Source organism: Hylaeus volcanicus, chromosome 6 (assembly GCF_026283585.1).
Source record: "Hylaeus volcanicus isolate JK05 chromosome 6, UHH_iyHylVolc1.0_haploid, whole genome shotgun sequence".
NCBI classification, from domain to species: Eukaryota; Metazoa; Arthropoda; class Insecta; order Hymenoptera; family Colletidae; genus Hylaeus; species Hylaeus volcanicus.
Genome location: NC_071981.1, coordinates 1,812,079 through 1,832,924, shown reverse-complemented (window position 1 = coordinate 1,832,924; position 20,846 = coordinate 1,812,079). Strand labels below are relative to the sequence as shown.

Below are 20,846 nucleotides of genomic sequence, written 5' to 3'. Positions count from 1 at the left end.
TAGGTGGCCGCTCTCGTACGCTACCGCGGCCGCTCCACCGGCATACTCGCGCTCTGATTGGTCAATGTTTTCCGTTATATTTCTCCTCAACGAAGCCTCGGACAACATTTTCGCTAAGGAAAAAGTTGTTTCAAATCACCTCCCGAACCACCCCTTTCAAGCTGTTACAACATTTTTGGGACACCCTGTAGAGGCCCTTTCAAGTCAGTGATTGGATATACAGGATGTCCCAAAAATGTTGTAACTTCTTGAAAAGGGTGGTTCAGGAGGTGATTTGAAATAACTTTTTCCTTAGCGAAAATGTTGTCCGAGGTTTCGTTAAGGAGAAACTTAGCAAAAATCCCGACCAATCAGAGCGCGAGTATGCCGGTTGAGCGTAGGCTACACGCTAAGTGGCCGCTCTCGTACGCTACCGCGGCCGTTCTAACGGATACGCGCGCTCTGATTGGTCGACGTTTTCCGTTAATATCTCCTCAACGAAGCCTCGGACAACATTTTCGCTCAGGAAAAAGTTGTTTCAAATCACCTCCCGATCCACCCCTTTCAAGGTGTTATCGCAATGTTTCAAGTCCGTTCAACCTCATCTGACGTTGTTGCAGGTAACGGGATTAATTTCAGGTCGAGCATTCGACTCTTTGAAGCTACGTAGGTTAAAAACTGTCCCAACTTTCGCCTAAGGCCGATCGCACACGGCGCAATCGATTTGAAATTAGTGTTGCAAACCGTTTGCGGTCTTTGTTTTACCTACTCAACTATCTTTCTTTTACCTAGATCCACGGTCGCATGCAGGGCCGGCGCAAGGCAGGTTCAGCGCGTTCGCCGGTACCCGGCCCCGCGTTTTAAAAGGCCTCGCGGTCTACGAAAATTACTGAATTAAAAGGTACCGATTTTGATTAACTTTTTACAGACTGATGATACCATTAACAAATGGAAACAATTTTTGATGAGATGCAAGACATTTTTTTAGTAGCGATGATTAAAGTGAAAGGAGTGATCAAAATCATCAAAGTATTATTGTTTAATATTCATCTTATAACAAATATATAGCATTCGTAAATAAATATTTCCTCATTGTAAAATTCAAATGTAGGATTTGAATGTGAATTCAGGCCCCGCAAAATTTTTGAACCCGGTCCCACAAAAGGTCACGCCGCCCCTGGTCGCATGTAACTAGTTCAGAGTGGTTTGAAACTGGTTCGGTTGCGCCGTGTGCGATCGGCCACTGTGCATTATGGTCGCAAGTCAATCGTTGCAGAAGAAATTTTGTATAACAACTCCTGCTGCGATTCCGCGTTGGAAAACTTTCTTTACAGAAGAATGCGAAGCCGATCGCTCAGAAATTTCATACATGACCTCGTAATCTTAGCTCCAGGAATTGTCAACATTTTTCTGAGTCTATGAATTTTCCAAGTTTGAAATTATTATTTCTTTTCGATTGATGAACATTTTAATAATTGTTTCAAAAATGACATTTTTAATTCAACTCAAAATATTTTCAAAGCTAAAGATTATAAAGCTATAAAATATAAACTATTATCAAACGTGTGCAACCTTCTCTGAATATGTTTCAATGTCATTTAAATAACATTACACGGATAAAAAGTTAAAATAATTTAAATAAGAAGTCGCGCTCTATGTGTTCAATACGAATTACATAGTTTTCCAGTGAGCAGGTAGGATCTTGTAAAAATTGAGAGAGCAGAGACGCATATCTATTAAGTCAAACTTTATGGAAATCGCAAGATTCGAAGAGCATACTTTATGCATACCAACTAGTCAGTTTCCAAGGGTAGATCGAGCAGAAATTCTTGAGAATATTAATGAGGATAGACACAGATTCCTGATGATTAAAGAAAAGATCACCATTGATACAGTAAATAATGTTATTTAAATTTTATCCTAGCTTATCAATCCAATGAGGAGATTATTGTTTATCAAATATCTATCTTTGCGTTGTAATCAATGTGTATGCATGACGTTAAATAAAATATGCACTTATTGCACTATATGCACTATTATACATTTCCTATTTTTCTTTTGTTATTATTTCATGAATTTTCGTATACAACGCACGTACTATATATTTCTTGTAATACTAGTTCTTTCTTAATGCGTCTGTAACACTTCTATCGTTTTCCATCAAATTAAAATGAAAATGATATTAAAACTAAATTCAAATTTCAATCTACAAGCGGCATTTCATGGATCAAATTGGTATCGCCATCTAGCGATAAGAAGATAGAACTAATCTGCCTAGTAAGCGATACCTTTCGATCAGTTACTCCTTACTTTTCATAAATACTACATAATTAATACGATTCCTAGCATTATAACTCTACAATATATTCATTAATCCATTCCAAATTAATCATTTTTAGGTATAATTAATTAATGCAGTGGTAATTACCGACCTTTGGTATCAGTGGCGCCATCGGTGGAAAAACGCCCAAGTTCATAGTCCAAATCGATAATTGTCGATAAATTCTCTGAAGCTTGTTGAGATCCCAATATCAGTAAAGATAAAGGATGATGGCAATTGATAGATTATGTCCAAAAATAATTCGTGTAAACTGGAAACAAATTACAATACTTATAGACTCTTCATTTTCCTTACACTTCTCATCTAGACTTTGTATACATTTCACTGGTCCTCCTATGTTGCATAACTTCTCTCCGTGACTCTTGACAACTCATCTCTGTACCCCACTAGCCCCCCATTTAACTCGTGTACCTCGGGGTTGCTAATCCCGTACCGTAGCTTACAAAAACACAGCTACAGCCCCTGAGGGCTTTAAAGTCTTCCGACAATAAAAACGAAAAAATAACTTAAAATGTTTCGCATAGATGACTTGGATATGAATAAAGATTAAAACTTTCTCCGTTCGTTATAATTATTTATTTATTATAAAATTATGCTTCCAACAAATTGTAATGGAATATATGCATGCATGGAATCGAATCGATCTGACAGACGATCATTTAAAAAAATTTCTGTAATCGAACGTTGATATACAGCTCTGTATGTGTTCTTCGCAATTGATATTCCTAGGTTTGAAGCGAGTTTAACTGTACACGTGAACAACATTTCTTATTAACACTTCCCCTCTTCTAATGAACTTGGGATTTCTCGAACGATTCGTGAATTTTACGTAAGGAAGAACAGAGAGATAGAGATAGATAGATAGAGAGAAATACTTCTACGAAATTCAAGCTGCCTAAGTGATTCTTTTTTTCTATGAAAATCCTTGCTCCCCCTTACATAAAACGCATTCATTGGTTTTATCGTTTGGATTTCACTTAAAAAGTACTCGGTTGTTGGTTGATTTTCTCCTGTCGTCATAAAAAACGTACAAAACATCGATTAAAACGTATGATGAAATTCACTCGAGGTAACCTATACGTGTTACAAGGAAATCACATACACCGAACTAAAGCAAATTCTCGTTATCTATTTTTTTGTTTAAAAATTTAAGCCTGGCGTGGTGCAGAAACGAAAATCTGAAGATAATAATCGTCCAGCGGTAAGCCAGCGTAATCGTCTTCAGAAGTTTCAAGCGCGAAGTTTAATAGTGTTCCCCCAACTATCGTGTGTAATTTACAAACTCCAAAAATATATCTTACATGATACGTGTGAAAGAATAGACGTAGTAAGAGACGATACCTCGAAACATGCATTATTAGAGAGACGCTTTTCTCGAACATTATTATCTATGTGTTTCATTTTCGATTGACTTCAACGATCGAAGGATGCAATGTAATCCCGATGATCCACGTCTAACCCAGTTAAAGTTACAGCAATGAAAACAACAAATTTTTCTTTTATTGACGATGGTAACTTAATCGAATGAAAAATTGTACTAAAAATATTTTTATTATCGAATGCTCCTTACTTAATGTACACTAATACTCTTTCGTACGAAAATTGTTTAAATACAGTTGTTCCGATTAACGAGCGTCATCGAGATTATACCGCGCTTGATAATAAAAATTATTATCGTCAAGAATGCTCATATTATCAATGGTTTTTCGTAACAAAAACAGCCATTCTTCTTCCGAAGGGACGATTAAATAGTAAATAATTTTTTTTATATTTATCTCATTTGGTTTTAATTTCTGTTATTTAATAATAAGTGCTAACTGTTTATCTATTCTCAACAAGTTCATCTCTTACACAATGATTAACATAACAGCCTGCCAGCAGCGCAAAAGACTAAAGGTAGTTTTTACTTAGATTCGCGTTTTCTTTTTTTTAAACTTCATTTGTATACTATTCTTCGTTTTTTTTTCTCGCTTTTTTCCCCTCTTCCTTTTTTTGTCGGCGACAAAACAGTATTATAACGTTTCTTTTTTTTCTCTCCTTCGATTAACCACAAAACTGACGAGGCAACGACGCAACGTTCATGCAAGCGTTCCCAGAAAAAATTCGTGATGTCAATTATACCGTTTGGTAAAACGTCACGTATAACTCGTTGCTTTCTGTTTATTTTATTTTTTTTTTTTGTTAACGATTCTTAATTATAGGCCTCTGGCAGAGGCGATTCTTGCGAATGCGTTCCACAGGCATCTAGGCACGACAGATATAAAAGTAGTACGTTCAGGAATATTCAGATTCATAACAATCGATATTCTAAAATAGTGCTATCACGTTCATCTAACGCTAAAAACGACGTTTCATTTCTGTCTTTTTTCCATTTTTCTGTATTTTTTTTTTCTCTGCTCTTTTTGCCGCTAAATTATGAGCTGGTAGCGTTTGAAGCAACTATATATCACTTGTTACTTAATGTCTGTCGTTTTATATTTTTGTTGCACATCAGTGGAAACTCGCTCAGAAGAGTAGCGCCTCGAACTTGCATACTAAAATTCTTTTGTTTTATTATTATTAATATTATTATTATTATTATTATTATTACAACATCAAGCAAGCGTCCATTCTTTTCTGACCTCTTTCGCATTCGTATAAAATTTGTTTATTTAGAGTATATAGGGCGTTCCATAAAGTATAAATTTCTATAATCTGAGGACAATCCATCGCTAAAAGCACATAACCTAAAACTATTACTTACAAACGGATTCGCATAGAATCAAAGTTCAGACTGTACCCATCGATCATATATGCAGAATCGCTTTTATCTTTTACGAACTAACACAGCGAAGTGCACCGTCGGAAATTCAAAAATTGAATTTAGAAAACGAAGGCGTGTTTTTGGAAATAGTCTCACTTTCAGCGACAGACCACCTCATATACCCAAGAAATCTATAGTTTATAAAATACTCTGTATATGCATACATACTTAGGACCCTTATTCGCTAGGTTTTTTTCACGTTTCATGGTTTTTAACAGCGAGTACGTAATATTTGCATAATTCTCGCGGATACCTTATGTAAATCAACTCGATGAGTATATAGGGAGTTATCAGTTATTTTTTTTCCGGAAGTGCTGGGTGCGACGAGAGAAAGCTTTTCTTTCATTTCTTTTTTTTTCGTTACCGTAAAGAAAAGAGACAATATTACATACATCTCGACAGTTTTGATATAAGGGGGATTACGACATTGTGGCCTCTATATGATAAAACTCTCTGTTGGACGATCGATCGAATTCGATCGAGATCGTCGATGTGTTTGTTTTTCCTCGAAAAAACCTAACTCCCGATATCACTGCAGCAGAAGAGAGGATACATGGGAAGAGATTGCGGTAGAGACTAGCAATTATTGGGGTCCGGTGGCGTGACGAGGTACTCATCCGCGCGTTTATGGTCGGACAATGCCCGCATTGTGTGCGTGTCTTGAGGTAAGTCACTTTTCCTTCGCAAAAGTGGCTTGGTTTTATTGGAGATGGTCATCTTCTTTGCCTGTAACGGTGAAAATACACTTTATCGATAATAGTAATAATAATTACTAGCTTAAAAAAAATCAGGTGGTCGCTCGAGACCTCTACAGAGCCTATTTCCTTCGCATGCTTTCTAGAGAACTCGGTACATTTAAACCCCTCTATCCCGTGCAATAATAATGTCGCCGGCATGGCGCGAGAATGTGTGTCATGCCTAACATGATTTACCGCGAGAGAAGTAGCCTTGAGTGGCCAACTGATTTCATTCCAACTACAGAACTGTGATGTCGTACCTCGTTTGCCTTTGCCTCTATCTTCTCCAAAGTGAGCGGCATTGGATCCACATCACCATCTTCGTCAGGTGAAGGGCTGTTTAATTGTTGTTGCGATATCGTGCTAGTCGCATTAGTATTCGTTAAACCCTGAACGGTCATGGCATAACACGGATGTCTCATCGCTAAAGCTTCTACTCGCATCCATGCTTCGTCTCTCTCTTTCATGAGCTTCCTCTCTCTTTGACAATTCTAGAAACAACACGGTGAGTATCGTCCTTTCGCGTCTCTTTCATACACCTTCCATACAACGATCACGTACCTGTAAATACTGTTTTGTGTACTCGTCGAATACTTTTTGATTCATCTCCATGAAGAGCTTCAGCGCATTGTAAATCAATCCGTGAATAGTCTTGTTCCAATGATTTCGCGAATTCTCGTAAAACGCTGGATACACGATGGGCAGAATCACCAAATAGTTATCCGATACCAGGGACATTATGTATTCGTTGTTCCAGTAATAGAGAGCTCGTTCAGCCACCTGAAACGGAAGGTTTAGTAAGGTTAAGTGTTAGTTATTTTAAATAACAACGAATGTTTTAAAAAAATACGTAAAAAAATACGCTAACGATACCTGAAAATGTGGCGATGAAACGCATTTCGCTAATTGCCTAAACAGAGGGTCCATAACTTTCTGAAACTCGGCGGGCTCGATCACGTCCAGAATTTCTTCGAGCTCGTTTAAGAACATCACTTCTTTCGGGGAATGTGTTTTTGGCCAGAATTTCAATAAACTTCTAAGAACCGGTTCAGTCAGCGACGGATCTTTCTCTAGAAATTGCACGACGCAGTACGCTAACTGCGGATGATAGACGGACAACGATTTGGCTTTATGCAAAGGTGAAAGCACCTTTAATAGAAATATTTTGTGTTCCTCCTTCAGTGGTAAAGCGAATCCGTTGATTATACTGGAAATCATACAGTGAAATCAATGAACGTGTAACCGGACAGCGGTTTTCTCTGTTATTTACGATGAACGAACGAAAGCTACCTTCCCAAAATCTCCAGGAGTTCAGCGATGCCGTTATGGTGCTCTGTCTCGTATATAAATCGATAAAAAATGTTGTTTATTTGTTTCCTGATGTACGCTCTAAGCCCTAAAAACTTTCCATAAATCCTATGAAGCGTTGTCTTGAGGAAATCCCTTTCGCGTGGATCCTCGGAATCGAACAGTTCCAGAAGCTGCAACACGAACTTCTGGTCTAAGTAATGTCTCGCGACTATCGGTTGAAGATCCGGGGACTCCAACAGCCGAAGAAAGAATTCGTAAACCAATTGCAAGTGAGGCCAGGCAGCTTCCAAGGTTGGCTCGTCCTCTTCCGGGTCGAACTCGGCGCCGTTTGGATTCGATGACGGTGGAAGCGTACGAAATAGATTCACTGCAAACTGTGCAAGTTTCACGTGGAAATTAGAATTTAATAAAAAGGATTAGAAGGATCAGGACTCGAGAATGGTAACTTTCTCATGCTTACCATATTCACAGCTTCAGGGTATATCGCTTCGGTTATAACGTTTTTGTTCTTGGTAACGTACTCAACCATCTCGTGTAGTGCGGTGCGCTTCACTTCCTTCCATTTTAAGTCCGACAGTGGATCAGACTCAAAATCGAAAAGTACACAGCATTGCCGCAGCTTCTGTATAAAAAGTTCCTCCCTTTCGTTCCCCTGTTGCGCTTCTGAAATGACAATGATAAAAAAAAAAACGAAATACTTGTATGATCTGGAGGTATGTCATAGAGTTGGCACATGTCGTGCAAAAACATTCATAAACGTGCGCACACGCGTTCCATTTTACATACATAAACGCATATTTTAATTCACGCGAGGCACGCGCATTTCGCTCAACACAAAAGCGCGAACACACACGTATGACGCTTGCATAAAGATCATATGTAACACAACTGCAAGCATGCACATCATTCATACATGCGCGCGCTCGTTCTCTTCCATGGACTCCCACATGGACATACAGGGTGTCCCAGCCTTAGTGATACAGCCCTCTAACTCCAAAACTATCGGGCGAATGCAAAATTTCAAATATGGAAATTGCATGTTAAAGTGGGGCTCATGTTTCAGTGAAAAGGAATTCTTGTTAACTTTGTTATTTAACGAGATATGATGGTCAAGTTTCGTTTTTCAAATGGAACTATAGTATATTTCTATTTATACCATGCGACAGTACTTTTCAAGACGAATTCATTAAGCTTTAACGTATTAGGTTGTCCGGAAAGTTCGTGTCTATTTTTAAGAAAAATTCAAAGGCATATTTGAATTTTTATGTATATTTATTGAATTATATATGTACCATTTTGTTTCGCAACCTTTCCACCTGTTAAGGAATGTACACATTTCATGTTTTCAGCCATTCCGATATATTCAGACCTGTACCGCCTACTAAAAATCGGCATGGACTTTCCAGACAGCCCAATATTTACCCGATTTTTATTAGTTTTCAAGCTATAACGCTTCAAAGTTTGCTAATTTTCAAGGAAAAAACTCGATTCGGCCCCGGACGGTCCCATTGATGCGGTAAGCACCATGAGGTTCTTGAAATCAATACGGAGGGTCTCGCTTGGGATTCCAGGCCCAACGAAGGAAAACAGGAAAAGTATTACCTAAATTATTTAATAAAATTCTCGGCGCTACAAATAATGCATCAGTAGCGGTCAATACTTTTCTCATTTTTCCTTCCTTGGGCCTGGAATCGCAAGTGAGACCCTCCGTAATGATTTCATGAATCCCATGGTGTTTACCGCATCAATGGGACCGCCCGGGGCCGAACCGAGTTTTTTCCTTGAGAATTAGCAAACTTTGAAGCGTTAGCTTGGAAATAGCTTGAAAACTATTAGGTTGTCCAGAAAGTTCGTGCCAATTTCTAAGAAAAATTCAAAGGCATACAGGGTTATCCCAAAAGTACCTTTAGGATGTTGAATGAGAACATCTATCAAACGCCATGTTTATTTGTTGTCACGTTCTTTGATTTCTGATCTACAATGATAGACAATTTTAACTATGGAATCGTATGCGATTGCAGAGCGTGTTAAAGTGATTAAAATTTATTTTGAAAATCAGTGTTCAATAAAAAATACCCATCTTAAATTACGTGATTTTTTCGGCGTACATAATCGTCCATCGGAGAAAACAATTAGAAATTTGGTTAAAACATTTGATGAAACTGGATCTATTCATGATAAACCAAAGTCTGGCAGACCAAAAACAGTTCTGTCGAATGAAAACATTGCTGCTGTTCGTAAAAGTGTTGCTAATGATCCATCGACTTCAATTCCACGTCTTTCTCAAAAATTGAGTATTTCTTATGGGAGTTTGTGGCAAATTTTGCACAAAGATTTGCATTTGCATGCTTTCAAAATTGAACTAACTCAAGAATTGAAGGAACGTGACCATTTGCAACGCAGAAATTTCGCTAATTGGTTGTTAGAACATCGTTCAATTGACGCATTGTTTTCACGCAACATAATCTTCAGCGATGAAGCTCACTTCACATTGGATGGACACGTCAGTAAGCAAAATTGTCGCATATGGGGAGATGAAAATCCAAGAGCCATTAAAGAAAAATCACTTCATCCAAAAGAAGTTACTGTTTGGTGTGAATTTTGATCGAAATGCGTAATCGGTCTATTCTTTTTCGAAAACGAGAATGAAGATGCAGTTACAGTGAATGGTGCACGTTATAATGAAATGATTATTGATTATTTATGGGTGAAATTAAATGGAATCGACGTAAGCAATGTTTATTTTCAACAAGACGGAGCTACGCCACACACAACGCGTGAAAACATCAGTTTATTGCGATCGAAATTCAATGGTCGATTAATTTCAAGGAATGGTGATGTGAATTGGCCACCTCGATCGTGTGATTTCACCCCATTGGATTTTTTTCTTTGGGGTTATTTGGAAAGTAAAGTTTATGCCAGCAAACCAGCAACAATTCATGACCTGAAAAACAACATTAGAAATGAAATTGGTGATTAAACGAGCAAATATGCCAAAATGTTATCGAAAATGTTGATTTTCGAATCGATGTCTGTAAACGTGGTCGTGGTGGTCATTTGACAGCTATCGTTTTTCACACATAATTGTCATAGATGATACCTGACAATTAAATAAAAAAAATAATAGAATTCAAAATAGTATCTATTTTATTTAAAAAAAAAAAACTTCCTATAGTCTATTTTGGATAACCCTGTATAACATATATACATGTATTTATTGAATTACATAGGTGCCATTTTATTCCACAATCTTTCCACCTTTTAAGGGATGTATACATGTTATTTGTTTTCAACCATTTCGATATATTCAGACCTGTACTACCTACCAAAAATCGACATGGACTTTCTGGACAACCCAATAATAAAAATCGAGTAAATACATTAAAGCTTAATGAATTCGTCTTGAAAAGTACCATCGTATGGTATAAGAAAAAATATATAGTACCATTTGAAAAACGAAACTTGACCATCATATCTCGTTAACCCCTTCTCGTGCCATTTAACTCGTCGAAACTCGGACCCAAGCGGTAGGCACCGAGGCGCGCCAAACAGACCAGACTGATGCTTGTAAACATGTAAACAATCGCAATACCCATGTATCTCGTCGCGAGTCTGACTCGCGATATTCATGTTTGAAAATCTTCTCTTTGGTCTTCTCTTTGGTCAAAATCTTCATCACGAGTCTGACTCGCTAAAGTACGGGAAGGGGTTAAATAACAAAGTTTACCAGAAATTCCTTCTCGCTGAAACATGAGCCCCACTTTACCATGCATTTTCCATATTTGAAATTTTGCATTCGGCCGATAGTTTTGGAGTCAAGAGCGCTGTATCACTAAGGCTGGGACACCCTGTAGATTCTCGCCCCCTGCCCCCTGCCATCAACGTAATCTTGCTCCCTTTGACTTTCTCTTATGGATACTCCCCCTCTCGCACTCTATCGCAGACTGTTGTCCCTGGTCTTTTGAACTCCCACCTTCTTTCACACTTTTGTTCCCCTCATGGATCCTATCCCGTATTCTTTTAAACACTTTCATGAACTCTTCCTCTTCCCCGTATCCTTCCTCCGCGCGATACTCCGTTTCTCAGTCTCTCGATTTTCCCGTGGACACTTTGTGGTCCTCTTGGACTCTTCCATGAGCTTTTTCGATGACGAACGCTCGCATGGATTTTTCATCTTTCCCTCGCGCCTCGCTTCGTTATCACAGACTCTCTCTCGCACACATTTTCCACCGACACACTCGACACACTCGACAAACCCTCAACCCACCCCCTCCCGATTTCTCCCTCCCACCCCTTTTATCGTGAATATTCACTCAGATTTAGGAAAGTACTCGCATACGATACGTAACGCGAAAGGAACTCGCCAAGTTTCTTTACCGATTAATAGGGGTCGTAGCGGTTGATAATGCGAGGTGAAGTTGGTCAAGTAGGGTTTGTTCGACTCTCGCGAAAGGCGAAAGGCCAAGGCGAGACCCTGATGGAAGCTCGGACTTTTCGGCAGGCAACCGGATACAAATGGATATCCATCCACGTGAACCATCGCGCTTTCCAGCAGCTTTCCAGCAGCTTGCCGCGTTTTACGTTTCCTTTGCTATCACCGAAACACCGTCAGTTATCGCGTACCGCATACGGTGGATTAAAGCGCGTGCGGCAACCCCTGTCTACGCACCGGCTTCCTTATTCACGTAACAATCTGTTGCTTCGAAGGAACTGACCGTTCTTTCGTGCAAAAACTACGCATATCTCTGTTTGCTACGACGATACGCGTCGCCGCGACTGTTTACACGCGTACTCGTCGACGGACAATCCACCCTCGACTGTATCGAGATACCGGTGAAGCGAGTGCGATTCAAATTGGGAAAATGCCGCCGATATCAAAGGCCGTTTGAACGATGAAGAACTGTTTACGTTGGGAAACTAGGAATCGCGAACGACAACGGAGCGCACGCGTGAACCACCGCGCCTTACAATCGATACGCTCTGACGTAGCTACTTTCGCAATCCTGAGTGACCGGAATCGACAACGCAAAAGTAACTAATTATTTCGCCTCTGTTTAATTACACCGACCGAGTCGCTTTACCATACGGTATTAATGAATGAGTTTTTGTCTTTTACGTTTCGCTCGTGAAAATAAACATGCAAACACGCGTATACACAAACCCACGAATAAATAAGTACACAGATTTTCCGCTTTACACACAAACATACAGATTCGTACAAATATTAATAAAATAGAATTTGTATTTTTATATGCATTAACATGTATCATCCGAGGATTACGTGATCGACGATTTTCTATCGATATTTAGATCGTTCGAGTGCTGCCCTCCGGGGGCATTTTCCGCAAGATCTTAATACTTTGCTAATCGATGCAAACCCCCTATGGATCGAAATATAGATCAGATCGATACATTGAAATATACTCGTAAATGAAATGTATTACATATTAGCCGATATATTGAAAAAGTAATAAAAATTAAACCTAATTACCCTCACGTGCAAGACAAGTTTATGCAAGTACTTCGAAATTGATATTACGATTAAGAAAAATATCCTTTCCGAATGAATTAAACATTTATTTTATGTAAAGTAATTCTGTTCCAAAGATTTCTTAAGAATAATTATCGAAACAACAGATTGCATTACATTCTCGCTTATATAAAGCAGCGGTAGGTAGATGTATTGAAAAAGTAATAAAAGTAAAACCTAATTACCCTCACGTGCAAGACAAGTTTATGCAAGTACTTTGAAATTGATATTTCGACAAGGAAAAATATCCTTTTCGAATGAATTAAACATTTATTTTATGTAAAGTAATTCTGTTCCAAAGATTTCTTAAGAATAATTATCGAAACCACAGATTGCATTACATTCTCGCTTATATAAAGCAGCGGTAGGTAGATATATTGAAAAAGTAATAAAAATAAAACCTAATTACCCTCACGTGCAAGACAAGTTTATGCAAGTACTTTGAAATTGATATTTCGACAAGGAAAAATATCCTTTTCGAATGAATTAAACATTTATTTTATGTAAAGTAATTCTGTTCCAAAGATTTCTTAAGAATAATTATCGAAACCACAGATTGCATTACACTCTCGCTCATATAAAGCAGCGGTAGGTAAGGTAACCACTCGGATCTACCCTCGCTACACTCATTAAGTATATTGTGGTTTATTCCTGGCGAGGATAATGACGAGGTTTATTGCTCCTACTTTGTTAAACTGTTATAATAATCAATCGTTACGCGACAATCTCTGCCGAGGAAAGTAAAGTTTATGGATGGTAACACTTCCGAATAAAATTACACAATTATCGATCGGAATATAAATGAACTTCTGGAATCGATTAAAGTCATTGCCACGTTTTAATTAAATTACGCACCCCAGTAGTACATTCTTTCTCGTTAATCTATTGGAAAAACTCTTTTCCCTTAGTCACTTCAATATTTTTAACTATGGATAGTACGTACACTGTATTTTTAGGTATAACGCAGTTGGCAACTCGTTAGTTCTATAATTGTTACTAAATAATAGAAAATTAATAAGACTGATAAAAAAAATTCCTCCACGCTTTTTGGATCTTTTAAAAACTTCTTTCAACGACTTACCGGACAAAAGCGGCAACTTTTGAAGCTCTCGATTTTTCGAAATGTTGAATCTTGAACTACTTTGCCGCTTGTCCTTTTTTATCACAGGACCGCCAGGCTGATATTTGATCTTGTTGATCAACGTTGGCGGTGGGGGTGCATTGGTCGTGGGTGGTCCTCCTGCTACCTTGTTGGTCTACGAAACAACAAAGACGATTCTATAGTACAGAGAATTCGAGCACGTGAAATGTCTTTTTGGAAACTTTTTAGAGTCAAAGAGATACGATATCGATCAAACTTAACATGTCCAGTAAAATCCCTGACACATGCATGAAAACGGCATACATGAAACGATAGAGAAGAGAATCCTGTTCCAACTACCAAAACACACTGCTGCAACTTTTTACTCGCCTCGATAGTTCATATTCTTTATGATCAGTACAGAAACGAACATCGTCGGTTTTCCTTCGAATATATCGCAAGTTTTTATACGAATATTATATCCACACCACACGGGAAAGATTACTAACTCACACAGAATTGAGAAATGTTTAGAAAAAAAAAAAAAAAAAAAATAGACATAAAACTTAATTTTTTAAAAGCAAATATGTAGGCCAATCTATGTGTAATCTTTATTACATTCGACACAACTCTTCCAACGATGCATTAATGCCCGGTTTCCTCGAGAGAAGTTTTGTAGCTGATCTTGAAGCCATTTATGCACCGTTGATCTTGACCCTTCATCTGAGGTGATGTCCTTTCAGAGCATCTTCTAGTGGCCAAAAAAGATGATAGTTACTTGAAGATATGTTTCGCAAAAATGCACAGGAAGAAAGTAACACTTTTTACATTAGTGTTTCGGGTCTACTTCATTCTGGCACACTAAAAAATACCCACATTTTCGTCAAATGAAAACAGCGATACAGATGCGCAAGAACGACTTCAACACCAATCACAAAACTTCTTCTCGAGGAACCTAACCGTCAGTGTAGCCCTTGAGGAAGTCGAACTCTCTGTTGTTTGTAACAGATGAATTTTATGTTAATTGCACGTGACTTTCATTCTAATTTTTTTTTTTTAACTATATCATCGCTCGGTGGATATTTTTACAAGATATTTTTGTGATTGCTTGAATATTCTTGTAAATACATGCATATACATTTAGGTACTATGTAAACTTCTACTTTTTCTGCATTACTCTTACCCAACGACAAAATAACTGAATTCGGTAAAATGTAATAAAATACAAAAAACTCGATAACATACAGTGGTGCTACGAATATACATATACAGGGTGTCTAAAAAATGTTGGAGGTCCTTGAAAGGGGTGTTTCGAGGGGTGATTTGAAAGAATTCTTTTCTTAGCGAAAATGTTATTCGAGGCTTTTTTAAGGAGATATTAACAGAAAACCCCGAAGCTACTGCGAGTAGTACACTGGCATACTCGCGCTCTGATTGGTCCGGGGTTTTCTATTGATATCTCCTTAACGAAGCCTCGGACAACATTTTCGCTAAGGAAAAAGTTGTTTCAAATCACCTCCTGAACCACTCCTTTCAAGGTGTTACAACATTTTTGGGACATCCTGTATATACAGAGTGGAGGTGATTTGAAACAACTTTTTCCTTAGCGAAAATGTTGTCCGAGACTTCGTTGAGGAGATATTAACGGAAAACACTGACCAATCAGAACGCGAGTATGCCGATGGAGCGGCCGCGGTAGCGTATGAGCGCCACGGCCGCCTACTCTCCATCAGTATCCTCGCGCTCTGATTGGTCGCTCCACCAGCATCCTCGCGCTCTGATTGGTCGGGGTTTTCTGTTAATATCTCCTTAACGAAGCGTCGGACAACATTTTCGCTAAGGAAAAAGTTGTTTCAATTATCCCCCAAACCCCTTTCAAGGGCCTCCAGCACTTTTGGGACACCCTCTATGTATACTTTGCGTGCCTCGGATAGTAAGCGGTTATGCAATTCTCTGCTGAAAGTATTTATCGATCCATAAATCGTTTTTAAATAACTAAACACAATATAAACAAATTGCGATTGATAAGATATCGTCTTTTCACTTAATACTACCGTAACAAATCGGACAGTACTTTGGGAGAACAACAAATTTATCTTAGTATGTAAACATTATTTTTTTAAAAATGTATTAAATACTCGAGTCAAAGTGAATATATTAGTACAGATCATGATAAAAGTTTGTATTTTGGGAGAGACATTGAATACGTAAAGTGATATGTATCACGCGAATCGAAATTAATTCATCATCCAACGCAAACACATTAATTTTAACGATCTATTAATATCATTATTACATATACAGGATGTCTCTAAATACGCGCGGCATGAAACAATTTTTTAATGGTAGGGGATCTCAAGGTCCCTTTCATCTCTAGCTCGTTAATTCAACTGTCTCTTAATAAAGAAAAACCAATTACAAATTAATCGATTATTCAATTACAAAAGTCGCTCGTCTCTACCCATCGTATCGATATAAACTTATGAAAACAAATGACCACTTGTGTCGTCAGTCAGTCGAGTTAAAAGAGATTGAAAAGGTGCAAACTATGAATTGTTTTAAGCTGACTTCAAACGAGCCCATTGAATTTGTTGCTTTCGTAACATTCTGTAAAAGGAAAGATTACTAATTCAGTATTTTTCTTCGATATTAATAGATTCTACGTTTAAAAAATTGCGAAGGAGCGCCTTCGCGTTTCTCGTATCGTTCTTATCTAGGTAAAAAAATGTATGTATCCAATAAAAGATAAACAAACGTTTATCCGTTACTTAATAAACATTCAAACTGTGGAATGAAATATCAACTATGTACGTTAGCTATTATTCGGATAAAAATGTTGCTGATCTTTGTTCCTCCCCTAATCAGCAATCGTTTCATGCAAAATTTATCTTACAGACACCCTGTATAATTGCGCGGTAATTCCATACTTCGAGTTCGTTCCATTCATATCGCGCACGGGACTCAATTCCGCATGGATTACCCATTAATTACAATCACGAAGCGTGCTATAGGAAACATAAGATCTCTATCGACTTTAATAATGGTCAATTACTTCAAACAAGAGTAATGTAAAGCGTTGAACAGTCGTGAAAAAGAATATCGAGAAAACAAATGTCTGAAAATGGTATCGGTTATACTTCAACACCTCGTATCCCTTCGCTTTACATCGTTTTCTATTTATCAATAAATTCAAACGCTCGAGCGCCACGATTTTCTTACAGAAATCTATACATATACATACATATACGTACTTTCAAAATACACTGTATGATCGTGAAGGAAAACAAATCACGAATAAAGTGTTCTGACAACAGTGTTACCACGTCTACTGACTTTAAAGGAGATCTGATGATTTATTACATTCTACTGTTCTACTTTCAGCATTTAATAACTTTCAAAATTCTCTCTTTTATAAAGTAAAGTCCAAGCTTTCCTTTTCTTTCCTCACTTTCATCTAATTATTTTGTTACAAAATCCTCTCCTCATTTTTCATACATGCAGGTATCTGTTACACAGATATCGTACGATACAATTGGGGACTTTCCCTGCACGGCTTAATTCTGTATCGTCATCCATGTAATTTTTCAGTAGTATTTTAATAATCACTGTGACCAGTTAGACAGTTGTTATATCATGGTATAAACAGGATGAGGAAAAAGATGAAATATTCACAGACTGTAAACTATATGAATTTTTTAAAGGCAGGTTAACAAGCGGTACATGTTTAAATGTTGCAGATCGTGTAATATTGACATTGATACAGCATCAAGTGGAAAACCAGTTATAGAAAGGGCTTCGGGTTGACAAGTACTTTGTTTAGCAGTGTAAACTTCACTTTTGTAAACAAACTGGTTACATCAACTAATTCTGTAGTTAGATATAACACATAAAGTGAGAAGATTTGTAGCTTCTATAGACTTCTTAGGGTACAAAGTAGTATCATTTCGGTTTACCTCGCGAGCATGTTAATTTTGGTTTGAATTTTTTACTGATCCTCCTTCAATCTCCTTTTTTGAGTATTTACTAAACGTTCATCGAGCGAGGTTGGCAACACTGCCCGACAGTATGTAACGACAGAAGGAAATTTTCGATCGTCGAAGATGCGAAACGTTACGACGCGAAATGATGGAAACTGAAAAACGATACAGAAAGAATGAACGAATGACAGGAGTTTTCGAGGATCAGTAACCGAATCGAGTCACGTCGTTCGAGAGGAACGCGAGAACGGACGATATAACCTCACCTCGTCACCTGTCTCGCCATCCTTGCCGTTCTTTCCCTTGTCCTTGCCAATCTTCGTAGCATCCTGGAAACAAAACGAGTAAATTGCACCTCTAGCACGAAACCACGATGCCACGACAGCACACGAGAGAATTCACGTTCGAGACGCGGGCTCTGCTCGACGAAACTCGCCACTACGCGCGATGTCACAAAACGAAAACGAGAATCAGTGGATTTGGATGTACCATGATGTCAGGTCCTTCGAAATGTTCGGCCGTGAAAAACGTGCTTAGCGAAACGGATATCGAGAAATCGGAAATCACGCTACACCCTTCGGTGTCTCCGCTACCGGGGTTGTTTCCCCGAACTCTCTTTACTCTCCCTTCTTCCCTTTCTCTCCTACTATTCCTGTCATCGTCTCCCTCTTTATCCCTCCCTCTTTCTTTCCTTCTCTCAACAGTGGCGGATCTAGACTAACAGCAGCCTCACCTAATCACTTCGAAGGGCCCTTTCTTTCTCTGGAATGTTTCATCAATGACAACTATTATTACTATGAAAACATATTTACACTGGGTGTAGAATGTATTCGTACATCGATCAATTTCCCAAAAAACTTTTGTGTGAAATTCTAGTTTCTTAACTTCTTTTTTTATAATCAATGATATTTTACATATTCATTACAAGTCTCTAAGATAGATATAGTCCAAACATTTACTAGTTAATAAAATTTGTGAAATTAACAAAAAAAATGCAAAAAGTGAGTAAAAGTATAGAAGCAATAAGTATTTGTACGATTCTTATGATGAACCATTTACAGTAGAGTTTGTAACGTAAACACATTAAAGTACTTTTAAACAGTTGTGCGAATATTTATTGCTTCAACATTTCTATCGATTAATTGTTCTTTTCTTGTTAATTTCGCAACTTACATAAATAGCTATTTTTTTTGTAATCTATCTATTTTAGACATTTCCGAGAATATGTAGAATGTCCTTGTTTATAAGAAATAAGTTAATAAATTACAATTTTACACAGTTTTTTTAGAAATTGATCGGTGTACGAATACTTTCTACACCCACTGTATGTTTTAGATGCTACATATTTTCAATGAAATTAAAAAAGAATTACGAAGTTATCTATAAGAACCACGATCATTTTCAAAATCAGCAAATTTTTCTTCTATGCTTCTGAATGATGCTTCTATGTTGAATTAAGAAATCAAATAGGTAGAAGTCAAAGCTCTTGGGGGCCTTCTTCGTGGGGGGCCCAAAGCTGAACCCTGGTTAGTTTCATAGTAGATCCGCCCCTGTTTCGAAGCGCGCGCGTGTCCACGATCTCTCCTCATTACGAAGGAATACCGTTTTTTCACATACGTGACTACGTTTACACGAGTTGAATTCCTGAATTACACCTTAGTTAACAGCGTCGATGTTATAACTACTAACGTTAGAAGCTGTAAAAACGTTGCTTTACGCTGAAAGTTGTAACGTCGACTTTAAGCCTCAAATACAGTTTTAATGACAGTGGTACGAAGCTACCACATCGACGTTAGAAGATGTGTAAACGGATCATAACGATGTTGATGGTCAAAGGTTGATACATGCCAACCGCAACATTTAAACGTCTCAACCGCCCATCTCTACAAAGTTGATTATCTCATTTATCGTTATTATTTAATCGACTATTACTGTATCATACGATTTCTACTAGGCAATTAAATTCATAATAATCTTTAAATCAAATTAATTCTAACTATAAGCACTCAAGTTTTCGTCGTTTTGTATTGGTACCACGGGAAATCCTGACATTCCTGGCTGACTTCAGTCAGAGGTTGTTGAGCTATTTCAATTTTGATACGCTTGAACATGCAAACGATGCATACATGTTTAACTACAAGTTATAACATAGACGGTATCGAATCGAAATTAAAAATCGTGTAAACGTACTCTCCGTTTGTACTGTTCGCACGAGGAAAGGTACATGATCCCGATCAGACAGGAGCCCGCGAACAACATGCAACACGATGAACGAACCTTTTCTTTTTTCGACTGCCGGCTCGACATATTGTTCTGTCGGTCGCGAGTAACAACTACGCGTGATCGAGCTGATCGAGCGAGTTAGCACACTTCGCAAACACGTAGTAATTCATCGATCACAACGGCCACCGAGGAGCCGACACGAGACACACATTCGCGGCGGCCATTGGCCATGGCTCAGCGATTGAACCTTTCAGCCGGCGATTCGCGCCACTCGCCGTCAATCTTTCTGCTTCCACTTTTTCCCTAGTCTTCGAACGTCTTCGAAAACTATTTTCGCGTGGTTAGTTTTGTCTCTGCTTTCAAATATTCAAATAATCTCCACGACACGATGCGCGAACGAAATATTGCAAATGTCAGTTATTAGCATTTCGAGATAAGACGATCCATGATGATCCTTCGCTATGTTCTACGATAACACGAGTACTAACATCACTGACACTTACGCGATTGTCGATGGGAACACTCGCATGAAGTTTAATTTAAACTGCCATGCCTGGTGAAATATATGATTGTTATTCTCAGCGACAAACACGATATTTAATTTTAATGTTTGCAGACGTTCAAAATAATGTGCGCGAAGTTGGCGCTAATATGTTTATAAATGTCAAAGTTGGCGACGTTTCTTGCACTTGCTAATAGAGGGCTGCTGAAAATGGACGATTGTCACAAGTTGTCCAAAGTTGTCCACCGATACAAAAATTAAAAAAATTTTTAAATAAATCCTTATATTTAAAGACAGCTTTCAACTTTTATCATCATGAAAGCTCTGTACAAAATGTTCCTTTTCCTGTCCCTGTTCCTTTT

The 20,846-nt window shown here is 38.0% G+C and overlaps 1 protein-coding gene across 3 annotated transcripts; it reads right to left on the bottom strand.

Annotated features, from left to right (window-relative positions):
- Nucleotides 1–2,873: 2,873 nt before the first annotated feature.
- On the bottom strand, nt 2,874–20,485 carry LOC128879036 (serine/threonine-protein phosphatase 2A 56 kDa regulatory subunit gamma isoform-like). 3 transcript variants are annotated; one of them, XM_054127825.1, is made up of 9 exons: nt 20,037–20,485; nt 18,026–18,088; nt 13,783–13,957; nt 7,632–7,834; nt 7,151–7,545; nt 6,734–7,067; nt 6,422–6,640; nt 6,121–6,351; nt 2,874–5,849 (listed from the first exon to the last, which is right to left on the bottom strand). In XM_054127825.1, the coding sequence occupies exons 1-9, from the start codon at nt 20,064–20,066 to the stop codon at nt 5,700–5,702; spliced, it is 1,800 nt and encodes a 599-aa protein (XP_053983800.1). In that variant the 5' UTR covers nt 20,067–20,485; the 3' UTR covers nt 2,874–5,699. The 3 variants fall into 3 exon arrangements, with proteins under 3 accessions (XP_053983800.1, XP_053983801.1, XP_053983802.1); XM_054127826.1 differs by lacking the exon at nt 20,037–20,485 and adding an exon at nt 18,249–18,409; XM_054127827.1 differs by lacking the exons at nt 13,783–13,957; nt 18,026–18,088; nt 20,037–20,485 and adding an exon at nt 11,549–12,073.
- Between the last annotated feature and the right edge of the window lie 361 nt (nt 20,486–20,846).